General features: G+C 59.8%; 3 protein-coding genes across 3 annotated transcripts; all 3 read left to right on the top strand.

Annotated features, from left to right (window-relative positions):
• The first annotated feature begins 3,697 nt into the window (after nucleotides 1-3,697).
• LOC307178273 (metallothionein-1E-like) lies at nucleotides 3,698-6,265 on the top strand. Its single transcript, XM_079906268.1, has 3 exons — nucleotides 3,698-4,404; nucleotides 4,984-5,049; nucleotides 5,760-6,265. The coding sequence occupies exons 1-3, from the start codon at nucleotides 4,377-4,379 to the stop codon at nucleotides 5,849-5,851; spliced, it is 186 nt and encodes a 61-aa protein (XP_079762394.1). The 5' UTR covers nucleotides 3,698-4,376; the 3' UTR covers nucleotides 5,852-6,265.
• Nucleotides 6,266-13,997: 7,732 nt separating this feature from the next.
• Nucleotides 13,998-17,011, top strand: LOC307178271 (metallothionein-1E-like). The gene is made up of 3 exons (XM_079906266.1): nucleotides 13,998-15,150; nucleotides 15,730-15,795; nucleotides 16,506-17,011. Exons 1-3 carry the CDS (start codon nucleotides 15,123-15,125, stop codon nucleotides 16,595-16,597), a joined length of 186 nt encoding a protein of 61 aa, XP_079762392.1. The 5' UTR covers nucleotides 13,998-15,122; the 3' UTR covers nucleotides 16,598-17,011.
• A 2,803-nt stretch (nucleotides 17,012-19,814) lies between these two features.
• Nucleotides 19,815-22,382, top strand: LOC307178272 (metallothionein-1E-like). The gene is made up of 3 exons (XM_079906267.1): nucleotides 19,815-20,521; nucleotides 21,101-21,166; nucleotides 21,877-22,382. The coding sequence occupies exons 1-3, from the start codon at nucleotides 20,494-20,496 to the stop codon at nucleotides 21,966-21,968; spliced, it is 186 nt and encodes a 61-aa protein (XP_079762393.1). The 5' UTR covers nucleotides 19,815-20,493; the 3' UTR covers nucleotides 21,969-22,382.
• Nucleotides 22,383-23,357: the final 975 nt, after the last annotated feature.

Here is a 23,357-nt window from a genome sequence, read left to right on the forward strand (position 1 = left end):
CCGTGCGTGGCTTCTCGGACCTGGTGCAGCCCCTTCCTGTCGAAGCAGCCCAGAGCTTCCCTATCCCGAGCGGGAGCTGCTCTGTGCGGGCTTTGCCTCCACTTTGATCCTGACGACTTGGCTCACATCACTGGTGGTGCTGGGGGCTGGCTTTCTCCTGTCCCCAGAGGCCCTGCTCACTGTCTCTCCAAGGCGCTGTGCCCTGTCCTGGGCACAGATGGGCCGGGCAACCTGAACCTAGTGTCTGAGAGCAATTACCTCAGGACAGAGGACACCGTCGTAAACTCAGGGTCTGGGCCCGAGGGCGGCTGGGGCCAGGCCTGCTGCTGGGAAGGGTGGTTCCGGACAACGCGTGGTCCGACCGCACGCTGCCCTTGCCTCCCCAGGCTGCTGCTCCTGCTGCCCCGTGGGCTGCGCCAAGTGTGCCCAGGGCTGCGTCTGCAAAGGGGCCTCGGACAAGTGCAGCTGCTGTGCCTGATGTCGCGGAGAGCCTGCCCCGGGTGTCCACAGAGCAACCAGGACAAACCTGCATTTTACCGTTTTTCATACAACCGGACCTGACGCTACATTCCTTTTTCTATGAAATCTGTGACTTGTAATAAAAGCTGTTGACTTTATTCTGGCTCTGTCTTCCTTGGTCTGTCTTGGACAAAGAGACTCCGTGCCCATCAGGGCTGGCGTGGGGAACTGGACTGGACGTGCAGAGACCTCGGCTCTGGACCAAAGAGTACCTCCCCCACACCCCACACCCCCAAAACACACACACTGAGCGTCTTAGCCGCTTAGGTTAATTTGAGCTTCCGTTTCTCAGCTCCAAAGGATACCCTCGCCAGATGACATAGGGCATTGGACACACAGAGGACACACTCCCTCTATTCCCCTTAGGAGTATGGATTGCAGAGAAAGTTGCCCATTTCTCATTTTCCCTCTCTGAGGGCCCCTGCCAAACTCAGCGCTCGGTGATGAGAGCCTAGAAAAGCACCCAGAGGGGATGGAATCCCACACCCCTCTCGTGTGACTTCTGCACGGGGCTTGCGTCTGAAACACCCTGGAAAGACCTCTTTGTATTTTCTGCCACAGTTTTCACCCTGGTCAGTAAAACGGATCGCGAAGAAAACACGTCAAAGGACACGATATGTGACACCCAGTTTTCCCTTCAACACGTAAAACCACCTTCACACGTGGAGGAGCAATTCTGGAAACTGGACGCTCTCATATGCTGCACGTACGTTGAAAGTGTGCCCGAGTCCTGGGAACACTTCACAGATGCCCCACTGTGTGGACCACACACGCCTGGAGCAGCTCTGCCCCCTGCCTCCCCACAGGGAACATCAGCCTTGGCTTGCCCAGGGCTACGGACAGGACACTCGCCACCCGTGACAGCTCCCTGCAGGGGCTTGGCTCTGAATCTTCGCAAGTACCTCCCTAGGTCAGGCTGACATCTTCCCTTCCCTCAAAAACCAGCCCGTGGCTCCCTGACACCCCGAAAGAAAGTGATTTGGATTTGGTGGGAATTTCCCGGCTGTTTCCCTGAGACCTGGTTTCAGAAGAAGGACTTCACGTGTTCCTCTGCAGAGTGATGGTGGTGCTGCAGTGCGTGGCGGGGGGGTGGGGGGGGGGCCTGGTGGGGTTTATTAGCAACAAGTGTGTGCTGAGGGAACGGGTAGTATATTTCAGGTGTTGGGCCCCCTGGCGGTCTGGGGAGGGAACTCCTATTTGATGGGCACTCCGAGAGAAAGAGGAGACACGTGGCTCAGAAGTCAGGACCAAGATGGGCCACAGGTGCCCCGAGTGCACAGGGCATTTCGGGAGCCGGCCCGTGCTGCGTGCGTGGGCGTCGGCGTCAGGCACTCAGGTTCACAGCCACCGTGCCACTTCCTGACCTGGCAAGTCACTGATACTCTCTGAGATTTCATTTCCTCCTTTCCATACAAAAGATTAATTTCAATGAGGGGGAATGAGCGAGATAGTGGCCTGGCTCCCAGCTCGGGCTTCCCGCACGGTGTCCCGTACGATCGCTCTCTCCACACTGACATCTGTGCACAGAGAATCCTTGAGCTCCCGACAAGCTCCTGGAGAAAGGCTCCCTGGTTTGCAAGCAAGCTCATGGTGAGGGCAGAGATGGATAGGAACCTTGCTTATCCAGTGCCAGAGGGCGTGGGGATGTCCTCCAACAAGCCCCGTGGAACGAGTCACCGCCACAGCGTTTGGACAGACTCGGTGAACCTGCATGGTCTGGAGTGATGGTGCCAGTTCCAGAGAGGTTAAGCAACTTACCCAAGGGCACACAGCCTATACTCAGAGGACTAAACCTACACTGCAGCTGTCTCACCTCCCGGCCACACGGTGCCGGTTATGACATCACTGGAGGCTGAATCCGGCCTCTCCTTTTTCAGGGCTGCAGGGTCTTCGGAGACAGTCCAGCTGTGCTCCTGGCTGCAGAGGTGGGAGGCCGAAGCCCAGAGAGGTCACAGAGCTGTGCGGAGGGTTCTGGCTGCCGGCTCAGGGCTCTCCCACTGCTGCCTCTGTGCCAGGTGTTCAGTGTTCTCACCCTTCGTGGGATGACATGGTGTCCGGTTGGGCGCGGGGCTGCAGTCAGCCTGCAGGAGGGCCAGTCCCGTCTGTGCCACGTACAGCCACGGGACATAACCTCTCTGTGGCTCCGTCTGCTCTGCTCTAAAGGGAAAATAATAGTGTCTGGCTCTCGGGATTAAAGAACTGAATACATGCAAAGAAGGTCAGAATATACTGGGCACTCAGTGAGTAATCGATCACATCACCCATTCATCTATTCATCTATTGATTTATTTGTTATCATCAGCCTAGGAGACACTGTTCTCCTTCCAGACACGCAAGCAAGGACGGTGTGTTTAGCTCTGTGCTCTGGGCCGTCCCCATCGACCCTGTGAGCGTGGGACCGGTACCCCCGAGAGGGTTCTCCTGCCTTCACGCAAAGAGCCGTCGACACTACAGATAGAAAGCCGTGAGGAGCACAGTCGGTGTCCTCCTCACAGACACAGAAGGGTCCTGCCACTTCTGCTGTCACCTGCATCAGGATTTCCTTACCATTTTCTTTTCAGTGATTTTCTGAAATACGTTCTACCAAAAGAAACCTCTCGAACGCTACTGAAGGAGAGCGTCAGAAGGTAGCCACAAAATCATAAGTACATTTCCTACTGTGTCACCTTGGTCGCCCCCAGGATTGAGCTGGACATGGTAGAGACGGGCCGAGGACACAGCTCTGGGCCAAAGGGGAGCTTGCTCACTGACTCCCTCTTTCAGCTGCGAAGCGACAAAAACACAGAAGCAGGGCACCACTCCCCAGCCCTGTGTGCCTGCCTCAGTAGCCGCCCCGTACTGTAGGTACTTTGGACTTCGGGAACCGGGCTCCTGGCTGCTGTCTCCCTTCCCGGTTGGTGTGACAATTCAAAGAGCAAAAGTGACTAACAAGGCTTGGCATGGACTCCACGGTGAGTAACTGTCAGGACTACTCAAAGGGAACTCTATCCACTTGTCTCGCTTTGTTATTTACCGCCAGGTCTGCCTATCACCTACAATGATGCCGTCCCTGGGGAAGCATCCCATGATGAGGGAACCTCCACCCTGGCGTGGGGGTGGACCGGCTACAGTGAGGAGCGCCCCTGGAAAGTTTAGGCAAAGAAGCCCCCGGACAAATGAGCTAGGATCCCTCCAGGAAAGGAAAACACAAGTGACGCCTCGCGGCTGAAGGCAATGTTCACCGCGCTGCGGTTACAGGAGGCGGTACCGGAAAAACGCTTCCAAAGGACCGTGGTGGGGACCGGGGCTGGCAACGCCCGGGGACACATGGGGTCGGCCAAACGGTGGTGAGGGTCACATCCGCCTGCGCTCTCTGACACCGCTCCCCGGCTCCAGCCAAGCCAGGGACACGAGCGGGAGGCGGGGGCTGTTCTCAGGCTGCAGGAAACGGCGACCCGGAGGCCGGCGGCGCGGGGCCTGGGGCGGGGAAGACCGGAGGACGCGGGAGCCGGATTCCTGCACAAGCCGCCAACACGGTGGCTGCTCCCGTCGGGCACATTGGGAAGGGGCGGCCGGGGGGCTGGGACACCGCTTACCGCACGGCACCCGGTTCCTCCGCTCCAGCCGGCACCGACGTGGAATCGTGCGCTCGGCCCCGCCTGTTGCTCACAGCCCGGCCCAGGGCGCTGCGGGCGGCACGGGCGGCGCGGGCGCGGAGCCGCGGGGCGGGTGCAAGGCGGGGGCGGGGCCTCTGCGCCCGGGCCGCCTCCTCGGCCTATAACTGAGCCCCCGGGCTCCTCGCTCCCACACGGCCCCCACCGGACCCGTGAAGCGGCTTCGCCCCTTGCTTTGGACCTCGGGCCTCACTCCTCCTCCAGATGGACCCCAAGTGCTCCTGCCCCACTGGTAAGGGAGCCCTGCCTTTGAGCCTTAGGATGCCCCCTTCCCGGGCACAGGACGAGAAGGGAGGGCTTTGAGTTTTGAGCTCAGGAGGACTCCTGTCACGGGTCCAGGGCTTTCTTGGTAGCCAGGCTCCTGAGGGCACGTCAGTCTCCCTTTGCCTCTCCGTTGACACTGAGGGCACGGAGGCTCCAGGCTGTCCTTCTTGAGGTCACCCGGCAGGCCAGGGGATTGCTAGACCGGGACCCAGCGTCTGGAGGAGGCCTCGGACCTGCCACGATTTGATGGGAGGAGGGGGCGCTGCCTCTTTGGGGTTCAGGCCATGGGCCCCGGCCCCCGGCCCCAGTCGGCCTGGGCTGCGTCTGGAGCCCGGGACCTTCCCTGTGGAGTCCCATCAGGAGGGGACCTACTCTCCTTGGACCAGAAGAGAGGAGCTGGGGCTTCCCTATCCGCCCGAGTGGACACGAGCTCCCAGGGCTGGGTCCTGACAGAGGAGGAGGGCTCAGGGAGGCATTGCTGACCGTCTGCTGTGGCTCCTGCATCCCCGTCCCTGCTCACTGCTGGCCTCCTTTCCCTTCCCGGCAGGCGGCTCCTGCGGCTGCGCTGGCTCCTGCACCTGCAAAGCCTGCAGATGCACCTCCTGCAAGAAGAGTGAGTGTGCGGGGCCTTCTCTGGGAATGCGGGGTCTGGGCTGAGTGCGAGGAGGGGGCCCAGAGCTCAGCAGGCAGGCAGGAGCAGGACAGTGACCAGACTTCCCGGCACCCCCCTCACCAGGAAGGGATTCACAGTCAGAGCTGGAATCACCTTCGGCATGAGCGAGACCCAGGCGCGCACTAGAGAACAGGGAGACTGAGGCCCAGACGGGCCACCGACAAACAACCTCAGACCTGTCACTAGAACTAGTCCTCCTGCCTCCTGAGTCCCGCTTCCGAATCCTCTCAGGGACTGAAGCACTTTAGGGACAGGAACCAGTGGCCGTGCGTGGCTTCTCGGACCTGGTGCAGCCCCTTCCTGTCGAAGCAGCCCAGAGCTTCCCTATCCCGAGCGGGAGCTGCTCTGTGCGGGCTTTGCCTCCACTTTGATCCTGACGACTTGGCTCACATCACTGGTGGTGCTGGGGGCTGGCTTTCTCCTGTCCCCAGAGGCCCTGCTCACTGTCTCTCCAAGGCGCTGTGCCCTGTCCTGGGCACAGATGGGCCGGGCAACCTGAACCTAGTGTCTGAGAGCAATTACCTCAGGACAGAGGACACCGTCGTAAACTCAGGGTCTGGGCCCGAGGGCGGCTGGGGCCAGGCCTGCTGCTGGGAAGGGTGGTTCCGGACAACGCGTGGTCCGACCGCACGCTGCCCTTGCCTCCCCAGGCTGCTGCTCCTGCTGCCCCGTGGGCTGCGCCAAGTGTGCCCAGGGCTGCGTCTGCAAAGGGGCCTCGGACAAGTGCAGCTGCTGTGCCTGATGTCGCGGAGAGCCTGCCCCGGGTGTCCACAGAGCAACCAGGACAAACCTGCATTTTACCGTTTTTCATACAACCGGACCTGACGCTACATTCCTTTTTCTATGAAATCTGTGACTTGTAATAAAAGCTGTTGACTTTATTCTGGCTCTGTCTTCCTTGGTCTGTCTTGGACAAAGAGACTCCGTGCCCATCAGGGCTGGCGTGGGGAACTGGACTGGACGTGCAGAGACCTCGGCTCTGGACCAAAGAGTACCTCCCCCACACCCCACACCCCCAAAACACACACACTGAGCGTCTTAGCCGCTTAGGTTAATTTGAGCTTCCGTTTCTCAGCTCCAAAGGATACCCTCGCCAGATGACATAGGGCATTGGACACACAGAGGACACACTCCCTCTATTCCCCTTAGGAGTATGGATTGCAGAGAAAGTTGCCCATTTCTCATTTTCCCTCTCTGAGGGCCCCTGCCAAACTCAGCGCTCGGTGATGAGAGCCTAGAAAAGCACCCAGAGGGGATGGAATCCCACACCCCTCTCGTGTGACTTCTGCACGGGGCTTGCGTCTGAAACACCCTGGAAAGACCTCTTTGTATTTTCTGCCACAGTTTTCACCCTGGTCAGTAAAACGGATCGCGAAGAAAACACGTCAAAGGACACGATATGTGACACCCAGTTTTCCCTTCAACACGTAAAACCACCTTCACACGTGGAGGAGCAATTCTGGAAACTGGACGCTCTCATATGCTGCACGTACGTTGAAAGTGTGCCCGAGTCCTGGGAACACTTCACAGATGCCCCACTGTGTGGACCACACACGCCTGGAGCAGCTCTGCCCCCTGCCTCCCCAAGGGAACATCAGTCTTGGCTTACCCAGGGCTACGGACAGGACACTCGCCACCCGTGACAGCTCCCTGCAGGGGCTTGGCTCTGAATCTTCGCAAGTACCTCCCTAGGTCAGGCTGACATCTTCCCTTCCCTCAAAAACCAGCCCGTGGCTCCCTGACACCCCGAAAGAAAGTGATTTGGATTTGGTGGGAATTTCCCGGCTGTTTCCCTGAGACCTGGTTTCAGAAGAAGGACTTCACGTGTTCCTCCGCAGAGTGATGGTGGTGCTGCAGTGCGTGGCGGGGGGGTGGGGGGGGGGCCTGGTGGGGTTTATTAGCAACAAGTGTGTGCTGAGGGAACGGGTAGTATATTTCAGGTGTTGGGCCCCCTGGCGGTCTGGGGAGGGAACTCCTATTTGATGGGCACTCCGAGAGAAAGAGGAGACACGTGGCTCAGAAGTCAGGACCAAGATGGGCCACAGGTGCCCCGAGTGCACAGGGCATTTCGGCAGCCGGCCCGTGCTGCGTGCGTGGGCGTCGGCGTCAGGCACTCAGGTTCACAGCCACCGTGCCACTTCCTGACCTGGCAAGTCACTGATACTCTCTGAGATTTCATTTTCTCCTTTCCATACAAAAGATTAATTTCAATGAGGGGGAATGAGCGAGATAGTGGCCTGGCTCCCAGCTCGGGCTTCCCGCAAGGTGTCCCGTACGATCGCTCTCTCCACACTGACATCTGTGCACAGAGAATCCTTGAGCTCCCGACAAGCTCCTGGAGAAAGGCTCCCTGGTTTGCAAGCAAGCTCATGGTGAGGCCAGACATGGATAGGAACCTTGCTTATCCAGTGCCAGAGGGCGTGGGGATGTCCTCCACCAAGCCCCGTGGAACGAGTCACCGCCACAGCGTTTGGACAGACTCGGTGAACCTGCATGGTCTGGAGTGATGGTGCCAGTTCCAGAGAGGTTAAGCAACTTACCCAAGGGCACACAGCCTATACTCAGAGGACTAAACCTACACTGCAGCTGTCTCACCTCCCGGCCACACGGTGCCGGTTATGACATCACTGGAGGCTGAATCCGGCCTCTCCTTTTTCAGGGCTGCAGGGTCTTCGGAGACAGTCCAGCTGTGCTCCTGGCTGCAGAGGTGGGAGGCCGAAGCCCAGAGAGGTCACAGAGCTGTGCGGAGGGTTCTGGCTGCCGGCTCAGGGCTCTCCCACTGCTGCCTCTGTGCCAGGTGTTCAGTGTTCTCACCCTTCGTGGGATGACATGGTGTCCGGTTGGGCGCGGGGCTGCAGTCAGCCTGCAGGAGGGCCAGTCCCGTCTGTGCCACGTACAGCCACGGGACATAACCTCTCTGTGGCTCCGTCTGCTCTGCTCTAAAGGGAAAATAATAGTGTCTGGCTCTCGGGATTAAAGAACTGAATACATGCAAAGAAGGTCAGAATATACTGGGCACTCAGTGAGTAATCGATCACATCACCCATTCATCTATTCATCTATTGATTTATTTGTTATCATCAGCCTAGGAGACACTGTTCTCCTTCCAGACACGCAAGCAAGGACGGTGTGTTTAGCTCTGTGCTCTGGGCCGTCCCCATCGACCCTGTGAGCGTGGGACCGGTACCCCCGAGAGGGTTCTCCTGCCTTCACGCAAAGAGCCGTCGACACTACAGATAGAAAGCCGTGAGGAGCACAGTCGGTGTCCTCCTCACAGACACAGAAGGGTCCTGCCACTTCTGCTGTCACCTGCATCAGGATTTCCTTACCATTTTCTTTTCAGTGATTTTCTGAAATACGTTCTACCAAAAGAAACCTCTCGAACGCTACTGAAGGAGAGCGTCAGAAGGTAGCCACAAAATCATAAGTACATTTCCTACTGTGTCACCTTGGTCGCCCCCAGGATTGAGCTGGACATGGTAGAGACGGGCCGAGGACACAGCTCTGGGCCAAAGGGGAGCTTGCTCACTGACTCCCTCTTTCAGCTGCGAAGCGACAAAAACACAGAAGCAGGGCACCACTCCCCAGCCCTGTGTGCCTGCCTCAGTAGCCGCCCCGTACTGTAGGTACTTTGGACTTCGGGAACCGGGCTCCTGGCTGCTGTCTCCCTTCCCGGTTGGTGTGACAACTCAAAGAGCAAAAGTGACTAACAAGGCTTGGCATGGACTCCACGGTGAGTAACTGTCAGGACTACTCAAAGGGAACTCTATCCACTTGTCTCGCTTTGTTATTTACCGCCAGGTCTGCCTATCACCTACAATGATGCCGTCCCTGGGGAAGCATCCCATGATGAGGGAACCTCCACCCTGGCGTGGGGGTGGACCGGCTACAGTGAGGAGCGCCCCTGGAAAGTTTAGGCAAAGAAGCCCCCGGACAAATGAGCCAGGATCCCTCCAGGAAAGGAAAACACAAGTGACGCCTCGCGGCTGAAGGCAATGTTCACCGCGCTGCGGTTACAGGAGGCGGTACCGGAAAAACGCTTCCAAAGGACCGTGGTGGGGACCGGGGCTGGCAACGCCCGGGGACACATGGGGTCGGCCAAACGGTGGTGAGGGTCACATCCGCCTGCGCTCTCTGACACCGCTCCCCGGCTCCAGCCAAGCCAGGGACACGAGCGGGAGGCGGGGGCTGTTCTCAGGCTGCAGGAAACGGCGACCCGGAGGCCGGCGGCGCGGGGCCTGGGGCGGGGAAGACCGGAGGACGCGGGAGCCGGATTCCTGCACAAGCCGCCAACACGGTGGCTGCTCCCGTCGGGCACATTGGGAAGGGGCGGCCGGGGGGCTGGGACACCGCTTACCGCACGGCACCCGGTTCCTCCGCTCCAGCCGGCACCGACGTGGAATCGTGCGCTCGGCCCCGCCTGTTGCTCACAGCCCGGCCCAGGGCGCTGCGGGCGGCACGGGCGGCGCGGGCGCGGAGCCGCGGGGCGGGTGCAAGGCGGGGGCGGGGCCTCTGCGCCCGGGCCGCCTCCTCGGCCTATAACTGAGCCCCCGGGCTCCTCGCTCCCACACGGCCCCCACCGGACCCGTGAAGCGGCTTCGCCCCTTGCTTTGGACCTCGGGCCTCACTCCTCCTCCAGATGGACCCCAAGTGCTCCTGCCCCACTGGTAAGGGAGCCCTGCCTTTGAGCCTTAGGATGCCCCCTTCCCGGGCACAGGACGAGAAGGGAGGGCTTTGAGTTTTGAGCTCAGGAGGACTCCTGTCACGGGTCCAGGGCTTTCTTGGTAGCCAGGCTCCTGAGGGCACGTCAGTCTCCCTTTGCCTCTCCGTTGACACTGAGGGCACGGAGGCTCCAGGCTGTCCTTCTTGAGGTCACCCGGCAGGCCAGGGGATTGCTAGACCGGGACCCAGCGTCTGGAGGAGGCCTCGGACCTGCCACGATTTGATGGGAGGAGGGGGCGCTGCCTCTTTGGGGTTCAGGCCATGGGCCCCGGCCCCCGGCCCCAGTCGGCCTGGGCTGCGTCTGGAGCCCGGGACCTTCCCTGTGGAGTCCCATCAGGAGGGGACCTACTCTCCTTGGACCAGAAGAGAGGAGCTGGGGCTTCTCTATCCGCCCGAGTGGACACGAGCTCCCAGGGCTGGGTCCTGACAGAGGAGGAGGGCTCAGGGAGGCACTGCTGACCGTCTGCTGTGGCTCCTGCATCCCCGTCCCTGCTCACTGCTGGCCTCCTTTCCCTTCCCGGCAGGCGGCTCCTGCGGCTGCGCTGGCTCCTGCACCTGCAAAGCCTGCAGATGCACCTCCTGCAAGAAGAGTGAGTGTGCGGGGCCTTCTCTGGGAATGCGGGGTCTGGGCTGAGTGCGAGGAGGGGGCCCAGAGCTCAGCAGGCAGGCAGGAGCAGGACAGTGACCAGACTTCCCGGCACCCCCCTCACCAGGAAGGGATTCACAGTCAGAGCTGGAATCACCTTCGGCATGAGCGAGACCCAGGCGCGCACTAGAGAACAGGGAGACTGAGGCCCAGACGGGCCACCGACAAACAACCTCAGACCTGTCACTAGAACTAGTCCTCCTGCCTCCTGAGTCCCGCTTCCGAATCCTCTCAGGGACTGAAGCACTTTAGGGACAGGAACCAGTGGCCGTGCGTGGCTTCTCGGACCTGGTGCAGCCCCTTCCTGTCGAAGCAGCCCAGAGCTTCCCTATCCCGAGCGGGAGCTGCTCTGTGCGGGCTTTGCCTCCACTTTGATCCTGACGACTTGGCTCACATCACTGGTGGTGCTGGGGGCTGGCTTTCTCCTGTCCCCAGAGGCCCTGCTCACTGTCTCTCCAAGGCGCTGTGCCCTGTCCTGGGCACAGATGGGCCGGGCAACCTGAACCTAGTGTCTGAGAGCAATTACCTCAGGACAGGGGACACCATCGTAAACTCAGGGTCTGGGCCCGAGGGCGGCTGGGGCCAGGCCTGCTGCTGGGAAGGGTGGTTCCGGACAACGCGTGGTCCGACCGCACGCTGCCCTTGCCTCCCCAGGCTGCTGCTCCTGCTGCCCCGTGGGCTGCGCCAAGTGTGCCCAGGGCTGCGTCTGCAAAGGGGCCTCGGACAAGTGCAGCTGCTGTGCCTGATGTCGCGGAGAGCCTGCCCCGGGTGGCCACAGAGCAACCAGGACAAACCTGCATTTTACCGTTTTTCATACAACCGGACCTGACGCTACATTCCTTTTTCTATGAAATCTGTGACTTGTAATAAAAGCTGTTGACTTTATTCTGGCTCTGTCTTCCTTGGTCTGTCTTGGACAAAGAGACTCCGTGCCCATCAGGGCTGGCGTGGGGAACTGGACTGGACGTGCAGAGACCTCGGCTCTGGACCAAAGAGTACTCCCCCACACCCCACACCCCCAAAACACACACACTGAGCGTCTTAGCCGCTTAGGTTAATTTGAGCTTCCGTTTCTCAGCTCCAAAGGATACCCTCGCCAGATGACATAGGGCACTGGACACACAGAGGACACACTCCCTCTATTCCCCTTAGGAGTATGGATTGCAGAGAAAGTTGCCCATTTCTCATTTTCCCTCTCTGGGGGCCCCTGCCAAACTCAGCGCTCGGTGATGAGAGCCTAGAAAAGTACCCAGAGGGGATGGAATCCCACACCCCTCTCGTGTGACTTCTGCACGGGGCTTGCGTCTAAAACACCCTGGAAAGACCTCTTTGTATTTTCTGCCACAGTTTTCACCCTGGTCAGTAAAACGGATCGCGAAGAAAACACGTCAAAGGACACGATATGTGACACCCAGTTTCCCCTTCAACACGTAAAACCACCTTCACACGTGGAGGAGCAATTCTGGAAACTGGACGCTCTCATATGCTGCACGTACGTTGAAAGTGTGCCCGAGTCCTGGGAACACTTCACAGATGCCCCACTGTGTGGACCACACACGCCTGGAGCAGCTCTGCCCCCTGCCTCCCCACAGGGAACATCAGCCTTGGCTTGCCCAGGGCTACGGACAGGACACTCGCCACCCGTGACAGCTCCCTGCAGGGGCTTGGCTCTGAATCTTCGCAAGTACCTCCCTAGGTCAGGCTGACATCTTCCCTTCCCTCAAAAACCAGCCCGTGGCTCCCTGACACCCCGAAAGAAAGTGATTTGGATTTGGTGGGAATTTCCCGGCTGTTTCCCTGAGACCTGGTTTCAGAAGAAGGACTTCACGTGTTCCTCTGCAGAGTGATGGTGGTGCTGCAGTGCGTGGCGGGGGGGGGGGGGGGGGGGGCCTGGTGGGGTTTATTAGCAACAAGTGTGTGCTGAGGGAACAGGCAGTATATTTCAGGTGTTGGGCCCCCTGGCGGTCTGGGGAGGGAACTCCTATTTGATGGGCACTCCGAGAGAAAGAGGAGACACGTGGCTCAGAAGTCAGGACCAAGATGGGCCACAGGTGCCCCGAGTGCACAGGGCATTTCGGGAGCCGGCCCGTGCTGCGTGCGTGGGCGTCGGCGTCAGGCACTCAGGTTCACAGCCACCGTGCCACTTCCTGACCTGGCAAGTCACTGATACTCTCTGAGATTTCATTTCCTCCTTTCCATACAAAAGATTAATTTCAATGAGGGGGAATGAGCGAGATAGTGGCCTGGCTCCCAGCTCGGGCTTCCCGCACGGTGTCCCGTACGATCGCTCTCTCCACACTGACATCTGTGCACAGAGAATCCTTGAGCTCCCGACAAGCTCCTGGAGAAAGGCTCCCTGGTTTGCAAGCAAGCTCATGGTGAGGCCACAGATGGATAGGAACCTTGCTTATCCAGTGCCAGAGGGCGTGGGGATGTCCTCCAACAAGCCCCGTGGAACGAGTCACCGCCACAGCGTTTGGACAGACTCGGTGAACCTGCATGGTCTGGAGTGATGGTGCCAGTTCCAGAGAGGTTAAGCAACTTACCCAAGGGCACACAGCCTATACTCAGAGGACTAAACCTACACTGCAGCTGTCTCACCTCCCGGCCACACGGTGCCGGTTATGACATCACTGGAGGCTGAATCCGGCCTCTCCTTTTTCAGGGCTGCAGGGTCTTCGGAGACAGTCCAGCTGTGCTCCTGGCTGCAGAGGTGGGAGGCCGAAGCCCAGAGAGGTCACAGAGCTGTGCGGAGGGTTCTGGCTGCCGGCTCAGGGCTCTCCCACTGCTGCCTCTGTGCCAGGTGTTCAGTGTTCTCACCCTTCGTGGGATGACATGGTGTCCGGTTGGGCGCGGGGCTGCAGTCAGCCTGCAGGAGGGCCAGTCCCGTCTGTGCCACGTACAGCCACGGGACATAACCTCTCTGTGGCTCCGTCTGCTCTGCTCTAAAGGGAAAATAATAGTGTCTGGCTCTCGGGATTAAAGAACTGAATACATGCAAAGAAGGTCAGAATATACTGGGCACTCAGTGAGTAATCGATCACATCACCCATTCATCTATTCATCTATTGATTTATTTGTTATCATCAGCCTAGGAGACACTGTTCTCCTTCCAGACACGCAAGCAAGGACGGTGTGTTTAGCTCTGTGCTCTGGGCCGTCCCCATCGACCCTGTGAGCGTGGGACCGGTACCCCCGAGAGGGTTCTCCTGCCTTCACGCAAAGAGCCGTCGACACTACAGATAGAAAGCCGTGAGGAGCACAGTCGGTGTCCTCCTCACAGACACAGAAGGGTCCTGCCACTTCTGCTGTCACCTGCATCAGGATTTCCTTACCATTTTCTTTTCAGTGATTTTCTGAAATACGTTCTACCAAAAGAAACCTCTCGAACGCTACTGAAGGAGAGCGTCAGAAGGTAGCCACAAAATCATAAGTACATTTCCTACTGTGTCACCTTGGTCGCCCCCAGGATTGAGCTGGACATGGTAGAGACGGGCCGAGGACACAGCTCTGGGCCAAAGGGGAGCTTGCTCACTGACTCCCTCTTTCAGCTGCGAAGCGACAAAAACACAGAAGCAGGGCACCACTCCCCAGCCCTGTGTGCCTGCCTCAGTAGCCGCCCCGTACTGTAGGTACTTTGGACTTCGGGAACCGGGCTCCTGGCTGCTGTCTCCCTTCCCGGTTGGTGTGACAACTCAAAGAGCAAAAGTGACTAACAAGGCTTGGCATGGACTCCACGGTGAGTAACTGTCAGGACTACTCAAAGGGAACTCTATCCACTTGTCTCGCTTTGTTATTTACCGCCAGGTCTGCCTATCACCTACAATGATGCCGTCCCTGGGGAAGCATCCCATGATGAGGGAACCTCCACCCTGGCGTGGGGGTGGACCGGCTACAGTGAGGAGCGCCCCTGGAAAGTTTAGGCAAAGAAGCCCCCGGACAAATGAGCTAGGATCCCTCCAGGAAAGGAAAACACAAGTGACGCCTCGCGGCTGAAGGCAATGTTCACCGCGCTGCGGTTACAGGAGGCGGTACCGGAAAAACGCTTCCAAAGGACCGTGGTGGGGACCGGGGCTGGCAACGCCCGGGGACACATGGGGTCGGCCAAACGGTGGTGAGGGTCACATCCGCCTGCGCTCTCTGACACCGCTCCCCGGCTCCAGCCAAGCCAGGGACACGAGCGGGAGGCGGGGGCTGTTCTCAGGCTGCAGGAAACGGCGACCCGGAGGCCGGCGGCGCGGGGCCTGGGGCGGGGAAGACCGGAGGACGCGGGAGCCGGATTCCTGCACAAGCCGCCAACACGGTGGCTGCTCCCGTCGGGCACATTGGGAAGGGGCGGCCGGGGGGCTGGGACACCGCTTACCGCACGGCACCCGGTTCCTCCGCTCCAGCCGGCACCGACGTGGAATCGTGCGCTCGGCCCCGCCTGTTGCTCACAGCCCGGCCCAGGGCGCTGCGGGCGGCACGGGCGGCGCGGGCGCGGAGCCGCGGGGCGGGTGCAAGGCGGGGGCGGGGCCTCTGCGCCCGGGCCGCCTCCTCGGCCTATAACTGAGCCCCCGGGCTCCTCGCTCCCACACGGCCCCCACCGGACCCGTGAAGCGGCTTCGCCCCTTGCTTTGGACCTCGGGCCTCACTCCTCCTCCAGATGGACCCCAAGTGCTCCTGCCCCACTGGTAAGGGAGCCCTGCCTTTGAGCCTTAGGATGCCCCCTTCCCGGGCACAGGACGAGAAGGGAGGGCTTTGAGTTTTGAGCTCAGGAGGACTCCTGTCACGGGTCCAGGGCTTTCTTGGTAGCCAGGCTCCTGAGGGCACGTCAGTCTCCCTTTGCCTCTCCGTTGACACTGAGGGCACGGAGGCTCCAGGCTGTCCTTCTTGAGGTCACCCGGCAGGTCAGGGGATTGCTAGACCGGGACCCAGCGTCTGGAGGAGGCCTCGGACCTGCCACGATTTGATGGGAGGAGGGGGCGCTGCCTCTTTGGGGTTCAGGCCATGGGCCCCGGCCCCCGGCCCCAGTCGGCCTGGGCTGCGTCTGGAGCCCGGGACCTTCCCTGTGGAGTCCCATCAGGAGGGGACCTACTCTCCTTGGACCAGAAGAGAGGAGCTGGGGCTTCCCTATCCGCCCGAGTGGACACGAGCTCCCAGGGCTGGGTCCTGACAGAGGAGGAGGGCTCAGGGAGGCATTGCTGACCGTCTGCTGTGGCTCCTGCATCCCCGTCCCTGCTCACTGCTGGCCTCCTTTCCCTTCCCGGCAGGCGGCTCCTGCGGCTGCGCTGGCTCCTGCACCTGCAAAGCCTGCAGATGCACCTCCTGCAAGAAGAGTGAGTGTGCGGGGCCTTCTCTGGGAATGCGGGGTCTGGGCTGAGTGCGAGGAGGGGGCCCAGAGCTCAGCAGGCAGGCAGGAGCAGGACAGTGACCAGACTTCCCGGCACCCCCCTCACCAGGAAGGGATTCACAGTCAGAGCTGGAATCACCTTCGGCATGAGCGAGACCCAGGCGCGCACTAGAGAACAGGGAGACTGAGGCCCAGACGGGCCACCGACAAACAACCTCAGACCTGTCACTAGAACTAGTCCTCCTGCCTCCTGAGTCCCGCTTCCGAATCCTCTCAGGGACTGAAGCACTTTAGGGACAGGAACCAGTGGCCGTGCGTGGCTTCTCGGACCTGGTGCAGCCCCTTCCTGTCGAAGCAGCCCAGAGCTTCCCTATCCCGAGCGGGAGCTGCTCTGTGCGGGCTTTGCCTCCACTTTGATCCTGACGACTTGGCTCACATCACTGGTGGTGCTGGGGGCTGGCTTTCTCCTGTCCCCAGAGGCCCTGCTCACTGTCTCTCCAAGGCGCTGTGCCCTGTCCTGGGCACAGATGGGCCGGGCAACCTGAACCTAGTGTCTGAGAGCAATTACCTCAGGACAGAGGACACCGTCGTAAACTCAGGGTCTGGGCCCGAGGGCGGCTGGGGCCAGGCCTGCTGCTGGGAAGGGTGGTTCCGGACAACGCGTGGTCCGACCGCACGCTGCCCTTGCCTCCCCAGGCTGCTGCTCCTGCTGCCCCGTGGGCTGCGCCAAGTGTGCCCAGGGCTGCGTCTGCAAAGGGGCCTCGGACAAGTGCAGCTGCTGTGCCTGATGTCGCGGAGAGCCTGCCCCGGGTGTCCACAGAGCAACCAGGACAAACCTGCATTTTACCGTTTTTCATACAACCGGACCTGACGCTACATTCCTTTTTCTATGAAATCTGTGACTTGTAATAAAAGCTGTTGACTTTATTCTGGCTCTGTCTTCCTTGGTCTGTCTTGGACAAAGAGACTCCGTGCCCATCAGGGCTGGCGTGGGGAACTGGACTGGACGTGCAGAGACCTCGGCTCTGGACCAAAGAGTACCTCCCCCACACCCCACACCCCCAAAACACACACACTGAGCGTCTTAGCCGCTTAGGTTAATTTGAGCTTCCGTTTCTCAGCTCCAAAGGATACCCTCGCCAGATGACATAGGGCATTGGACACACAGAGGACACACTCCCTCTATTCCCCTTAGGAGTATGGATTGCAGAGAAAGTTGCCCATTTCTCATTTTCCCTCTCTGAGGGCCCCTGCCAAACTCAGCGCTCGGTGATGAGAGCCTAGAAAAGCACCCAGAGGGGATGGAATCCCACACCCCTCTCGTGTGACTTCTGCACGGGGCTTGCGTCTGAAACACCCTGGAAAGACCTCTTTGTATTTTCTGCCACAGTTTTCACCCTGGTCAGTAAAACGGATCGCGAAGAAAACACGTCAAAGGACACGATATGTGACACCCAGTTTTCCCTTCAACACGTAAAACCACCTTCACACGTGGAGGAGCAATTCTGGAAACTGGACGCTCTCATATGCTGCACGTACGTTGAAAGTGTGCCCGAGTCCTGGGAACACTTCACAGATGCCCCACTGTGTGGACCACACACGCCTGGAGCAGCTCTGCCCCCTGCCTCCCCAAGGGAACATCAGTCTTGGCTTACCCAGGGCTACGGACAGGACACTCGCCACCCGTGACAGCTCCCTGCAGGGGCTTGGCTCTGAATCTTCGCAAGTACCTCCCTAGGTCAGGCTGACATCTTCCCTTCCCTCAAAAACCAGCCCGTGGCTCCCTGACACCCCGAAAGAAAGTGATTTGGATTTGGTGGGAATTTCCCGGCTGTTTCCCTGAGACCTGGTTTCAGAAGAAGGACTTCACGTGTTCCTCCGCAGAGTGATGGTGGTGCTGCAGTGCGTGGCGGGGGGGTGGGGGGGGGGCCTGGTGGGGTTTATTAGCAACAAGTGTGTGCTGAGGGAACGGGTAGTATATTTCAGGTGTTGGGCCCCCTGGCGGTCTGGGGAGGGAACTCCTATTTGATGGGCACTCCGAGAGAAAGAGGAGACACGTGGCTCAGAAGTCAGGACCAAGATGGGCCACAGGTGCCCCGAGTGCACAGGGCATTTCGGGAGCCGGCCCGTGCTGCGTGCGTGGGCGTCGGCGTCAGGCACTCAGGTTCACAGCCACCGTGCCACTTCCTGACCTGGCAAGTCACTGATACTCTCTGAGATTTCATTTTCTCCTTTCCATACAAAAGATTAATTTCAATGAGGGGGAATGAGCGAGATAGTGGCCTGGCTCCCAGCTCGGGCTTCCCGCAAGGTGTCCCGTACGATCGCTCTCTCCACACTGACATCTGTGCACAGAGAATCCTTGAGCTCCCGACAAGCTCCTGGAGAAAGGCTCCCTGGTTTGCAAGCAAGCTCATGGTGAGGCCAGACATGGATAGGAACCTTGCTTATCCAGTGCCAGAGGGCGTGGGGATGTCCTCCACCAAGCCCCGTGGAACGAGTCACCGCCACAGCGTTTGGACAGACTCGGTGAACCTGCATGGTCTGGAGTGATGGTGCCAGTTCCAGAGAGGTTAAGCAACTTACCCAAGGGCACACAGCCTATACTCAGAGGACTAAACCTACACTGCAGCTGTCTCACCTCCCGGCCACACGGTGCCGGTTATGACATCACTGGAGGCTGAATCCGGCCTCTCCTTTTTCAGGGCTGCAGGGTCTTCGGAGACAGTCCAGCTGTGCTCCTGGCTGCAGAGGTGGGAGGCCGAAGCCCAGAGAGGTCACAGAGCTGTGCGGAGGGTTCTGGCTGCCGGCTCAGGGCTCTCCCACTGCTGCCTCTGTGCCAGGTGTTCAGTGTTCTCACCCTTCGTGGGATGACATGGTGTCCGGTTGGGCGCGGGGCTGCAGTCAGCCTGCAGGAGGGCCAGTCCCGTCTGTGCCACGTACAGCCACGGGACATAACCTCTCTGTGGCTCCGTCTGCTCTGCTCTAAAGGGAAAATAATAGTGTCTGGCTCTCGGGATTAAAGAACTGAATACATGCAAAGAAGGTCAGAATATACTGGGCACTCAGTGAGCAATCGATCACATCACCCATTCATCTATTTATCTATTGATTTATTTGTTATCATCAGCCTAGGAGACACTGTTCTCCTTCCAGACACGCAAGCAAGGACGGTGTGTTTAGCTCTGTGCTCTGGGCCGTCCCCATCGACCCTGTGAGCGTGGGACCAGTACCCCCGAGAGGGTTCTCCTGCCTTCACGCAAAGAGCCGTCGACACTACAGATAGAAAGCCGTGAGGAGCACAGTCGGTGTCCTCCTCACAGACACAGAAGGGTCCTGCCACTTCTGCTGTCACCTGCATCAGGATTTCCTTACCATTTTCTTTTCAGTGATTTTCTGAAATACGTTCTACCAAAAGAAACCTCTCGAACGCTACTGAAGGAGAGAGTCAGAAGGTAGCCACAAAATCATAAATACATTCCTACTGTGTCACCTTGGTCGCCCCCGGGATTGAGCTGGACATGGTAGAGACGGGCCGAGGACACAGCTCTGGGCCAAAGGGGAGCTTGCTCACTGACTCCCTCTTTCAGCTGCGAAGCGACAAAAACACAGAAGCAGGGCACCACTCCCCAGCCCTGTGTGCCTGCCTCAGTAGCCGCCCCGTACTGTAGGTACTTTGGACTTCGGGAACCGGGCTCCTGGCTGCTGTCTCCCTTCCCGGTTGGTGTGACAATTCAAAGAGCAAAAGTGACTAACAAGGCTTGGCATGGACTCCACGGTGAGTAACTGTCAGGACTACTCAAAGGGAACTCTATCCACTTGTCTCGCTTTGTTATTTACCGCCAGGTCTGCCTATCACCTACAATGATGCCGTCCCTGGGGAAGCATCCCATGATGAGGGAACCTCCACCCTGGCGTGGGGGTGGACCGGCTACAGTGAGGAGCGCCCCTGGAAAGTTTAGGCAAAGAAGCCCCCGGACAAATGAGCTAGGATCCCTCCAGGAAAGGAAAACACAAGTGACGCCTCGCGGCTGAAGGCAATGTTCACCGCGCTGCGGTTACAGGAGGCGGTACCGGAAAAACGCTTCCAAAGGACCGTGGTGGGGACCGGGGCTGGCAACGCCCGGGGACACATGGGGTCGGCCAAACGGTGGTGAGGGTCACATCCGCCTGCGCTCTCTGACACCGCTCCCCGGCTCCAGCCAAGCCAGGGACACGAGCGGGAGGCGGGGGCTGTTCTCAGGCTGCAGGAAACGGCGACCCGGAGGCCGGCGGCGCGGGGCCTGGGGCGGGGAAGACCGGAGGACGCGGGAGCCGGATTCCTGCACAAGCCGCCAACACGGTGGCTGCTCCCGTCGGGCACATTGGGAAGGGGCGGCCGGGGGGCTGGGACACCGCTTACCGCACGGCACCCGGTTCCTCCGCTCCAGCCGGCACCGACGTGGAATCGTGCGCTCGGCCCCGCCTGTTGCTCACAGCCCGGCCCAGGGCGCTGCGGGCGGCACGGGCGGCGCGGGCGCGGAGCCGCGGGGCGGGTGCAAGGCGGGGGCGGGGCCTCTGCGCCCGGGCCGCCTCCTCGGCCTATAACTGAGCCCCCGGGCTCCTCGCTCCCACACGGCCCCCACCGGACCCGTGAAGCGGCTTCGCCCCTTGCTTTGGACCTCGGGCCTCACTCCTCCTCCAGATGGACCCCAAGTGCTCCTGCCCCACTGGTAAGGGAGCCCTGCCTTTGAGCCTTAGGATGCCCCCTTCCCGGGCACAGGACGAGAAGGGAGGGCTTTGAGTTTTGAGCTCAGGAGGACTCCTGTCACGGGTCCAGGGCTTTCTTGGTAGCCAGGCTCCTGAGGGCACGTCAGTCTCCCTTTGCCTCTCCGTTGACACTGAGGGCACGGAGGCTCCAGGCTGTCCTTCTTGAGGTCACCCGGCAGGCCAGGGGATTGCTAGACCGGGACCCAGCGTCTGGAGGAGGCCTCGGACCTGCCACGATTTGATGGGAGGAGGGGGCGCTGCCTCTTTGGGGTTCAGGCCATGGGCCCCGGCCCCCGGCCCCAGTCGGCCTGGGCTGCGTCTGGAGCCCGGGACCTTCCCTGTGGAGTCCCATCAGGAGGGGACCTACTCTCCTTGGACCAGAAGAGAGGAGCTGGGGCTTCCCTATCCGCCCGAGTGGACACGAGCTCCCAGGGCTGGGTCCTGACAGAGGAGGAGGGCTCAGGGAGGCATTGCTGACCGTCTGCTGTGGCTCCTGCATCCCCGTCCCTGCTCACTGCTGGCCTCCTTTCCCTTCCCGGCAGGCGGCTCCTGCGGCTGCGCTGGCTCCTGCACCTGCAAAGCCTGCAGATGCACCTCCTGCAAGAAGAGTGAGTGTGCGGGGCCTTCTCTGGGAATGCGGGGTCTGGGCTGAGTGCGAGGAGGGGGCCCAGAGCTCAGCAGGCAGGCAGGAGCAGGACAGTGACCAGACTTCCCGGCACCCCCCTCACCAGGAAGGGATTCACAGTCAGAGCTGGAATCACCTTCGGCATGAGCGAGACCCAGGCGCGCACTAGAGAACAGGGAGACTGAGGCCCAGACGGGCCACCGACAAACAACCTCAGACCTGTCACTAGAACTAGTCCTCCTGCCTCCTGAGTCCCGCTTCCGAATCCTCTCAGGGACTGAAGCACTTTAGGGACAGGAACCAGTGGCCGTGCGTGGCTTCTCGGACCTGGTGCAGCCCCTTCCTGTCGAAGCAGCCCAGAGCTTCCCTATCCCGAGCGGGAGCTGCTCTGTGCGGGCTTTGCCTCCACTTTGATCCTGACGACTTGGCTCACATCACTGGTGGTGCTGGGGGCTGGCTTTCTCCTGTCCCCAGAGGCCCTGCTCACTGTCTCTCCAAGGCGCTGTGCCCTGTCCTGGGCACAGATGGGCCGGGCAACCTGAACCTAGTGTCTGAGAGCAATTACCTCAGGACAGAGGACACCGTCGTAAACTCAGGGTCTGGGCCCGAGGGCGGCTGGGGCCAGGCCTGCTGCTGGGAAGGGTGGTTCCGGACAACGCGTGGTCCGACCGCACGCTGCCCTTGCCTCCCCAGGCTGCTGCTCCTGCTGCCCCGTGGGCTGCGCCAAGTGTGCCCAGGGCTGCGTCTGCAAAGGGGCCTCGGACAAGTGCAGCTGCTGTGCCTGATGTCGCGGAGAGCCTGCCCCGGGTGTCCACAGAGCAACCAGGACAAACCTGCATTTTACCGTTTTTCATACAACCGGACCTGACGCTACATTCCTTTTTCTATGAAATCTGTGACTTGTAATAAAAGCTGTTGACTTTATTCTGGCTCTGTCTTCCTTGGTCTGTCTTGGACAAAGAGACTCCGTGCCCATCAGGGCTGGCGTGGGGAACTGGACTGGACGTGCAGAGACCTCGGCTCTGGACCAAAGAGTACCTCCCCCACACCCCACACCCCCAAAACACACACACTGAGCGTCTTAGCCGCTTAGGTTAATTTGAGCTTCCGTTTCTCAGCTCCAAAGGATACCCTCGCCAGATGACATAGGGCATTGGACACACAGAGGACACACTCCCTCTATTCCCCTTAGGAGTATGGATTGCAGAGAAAGTTGCCCATTTCTCATTTTCCCTCTCTGAGGGCCCCTGCCAAACTCAGCGCTCGGTGATGAGAGCCTAGAAAAGCACCCAGAGGGGATGGAATCCCACACCCCTCTCGTGTGACTTCTGCACGGGGCTTGCGTCTGAAACACCCTGGAAAGACCTCTTTGTATTTTCTGCCACAGTTTTCACCCTGGTCAGTAAAACGGATCGCGAAGAAAACACGTCAAAGGACACGATATGTGACACCCAGTTTTCCCTTCAACACGTAAAACCACCTTCACACGTGGAGGAGCAATTCTGGAAACTGGACGCTCTCATATGCTGCACGTACGTTGAAAGTGTGCCCGAGTCCTGGGAACACTTCACAGATGCCCCACTGTGTGGACCACACACGCCTGGAGCAGCTCTGCCCCCTGCCTCCCCAAGGGAACATCAGTCTTGGCTTACCCAGGGCTACGGACAGGACACTCGCCACCCGTGACAGCTCCCTGCAGGGGCTTGGCTCTGAATCTTCGCAAGTACCTCCCTAGGTCAGGCTGACATCTTCCCTTCCCTCAAAAACCAGCCCGTGGCTCCCTGACACCCCGAAAGAAAGTGATTTGGATTTGGTGGGAATTTCCCGGCTGTTTCCCTGAGACCTGGTTTCAGAAGAAGGACTTCACGTGTTCCTCCGCAGAGTGATGGTGGTGCTGCAGTGCGTGGCGGGGGGGTGGGGGGGGGGCCTGGTGGGGTTTATTAGCAACAAGTGTGTGCTGAGGGAACGGGTAGTATATTTCAGGTGTTGGGCCCCCTGGCGGTCTGGGGAGGGAACTCCTATTTGATGGGCACTCCGAGAGAAAGAGGAGACACGTGGCTCAGAAGTCAGGACCAAGATGGGCCACAGGTGCCCCGAGTGCACAGGGCATTTCGGGAGCCGGCCCGTGCTGCGTGCGTGGGCGTCGGCGTCAGGCACTCAGGTTCACAGCCACC

This window comes from Stenella coeruleoalba (genome assembly GCF_951394435.1).
Source record: "Stenella coeruleoalba genome assembly, chromosome: 20".
In the NCBI taxonomy this organism is placed as follows: Eukaryota; Metazoa; Chordata; class Mammalia; order Artiodactyla; family Delphinidae; genus Stenella; species Stenella coeruleoalba.

Excerpts from the sequence above, each read along its gene's own strand:
- LOC307178273 (XM_079906268.1), top strand. The coding sequence starts at position 4,377 with ATGGACCCCAAGTGCTCCTGCCCCACTG. Across the intron at positions 4,405-4,983 it reads CAAGTGCTCCTGCCCCACTG|GCGGCTCCTGCGGCTGCGCT; the intron begins GTAAGGGAGCCC and ends CCTTCCCGGCAG. Across the intron at positions 5,050-5,759 it reads ATGCACCTCCTGCAAGAAGA|GCTGCTGCTCCTGCTGCCCC; the intron begins GTGAGTGTGCGG and ends TTGCCTCCCCAG.
- LOC307178271 (XM_079906266.1), top strand. The coding sequence starts at position 15,123 with ATGGACCCCAAGTGCTCCTGCCCCACTG. Across the intron at positions 15,151-15,729 it reads CAAGTGCTCCTGCCCCACTG|GCGGCTCCTGCGGCTGCGCT; the intron begins GTAAGGGAGCCC and ends CCTTCCCGGCAG. Across the intron at positions 15,796-16,505 it reads ATGCACCTCCTGCAAGAAGA|GCTGCTGCTCCTGCTGCCCC; the intron begins GTGAGTGTGCGG and ends TTGCCTCCCCAG.
- LOC307178272 (XM_079906267.1), top strand. The coding sequence starts at position 20,494 with ATGGACCCCAAGTGCTCCTGCCCCACTG. Across the intron at positions 20,522-21,100 it reads CAAGTGCTCCTGCCCCACTG|GCGGCTCCTGCGGCTGCGCT; the intron begins GTAAGGGAGCCC and ends CCTTCCCGGCAG. Across the intron at positions 21,167-21,876 it reads ATGCACCTCCTGCAAGAAGA|GCTGCTGCTCCTGCTGCCCC; the intron begins GTGAGTGTGCGG and ends TTGCCTCCCCAG.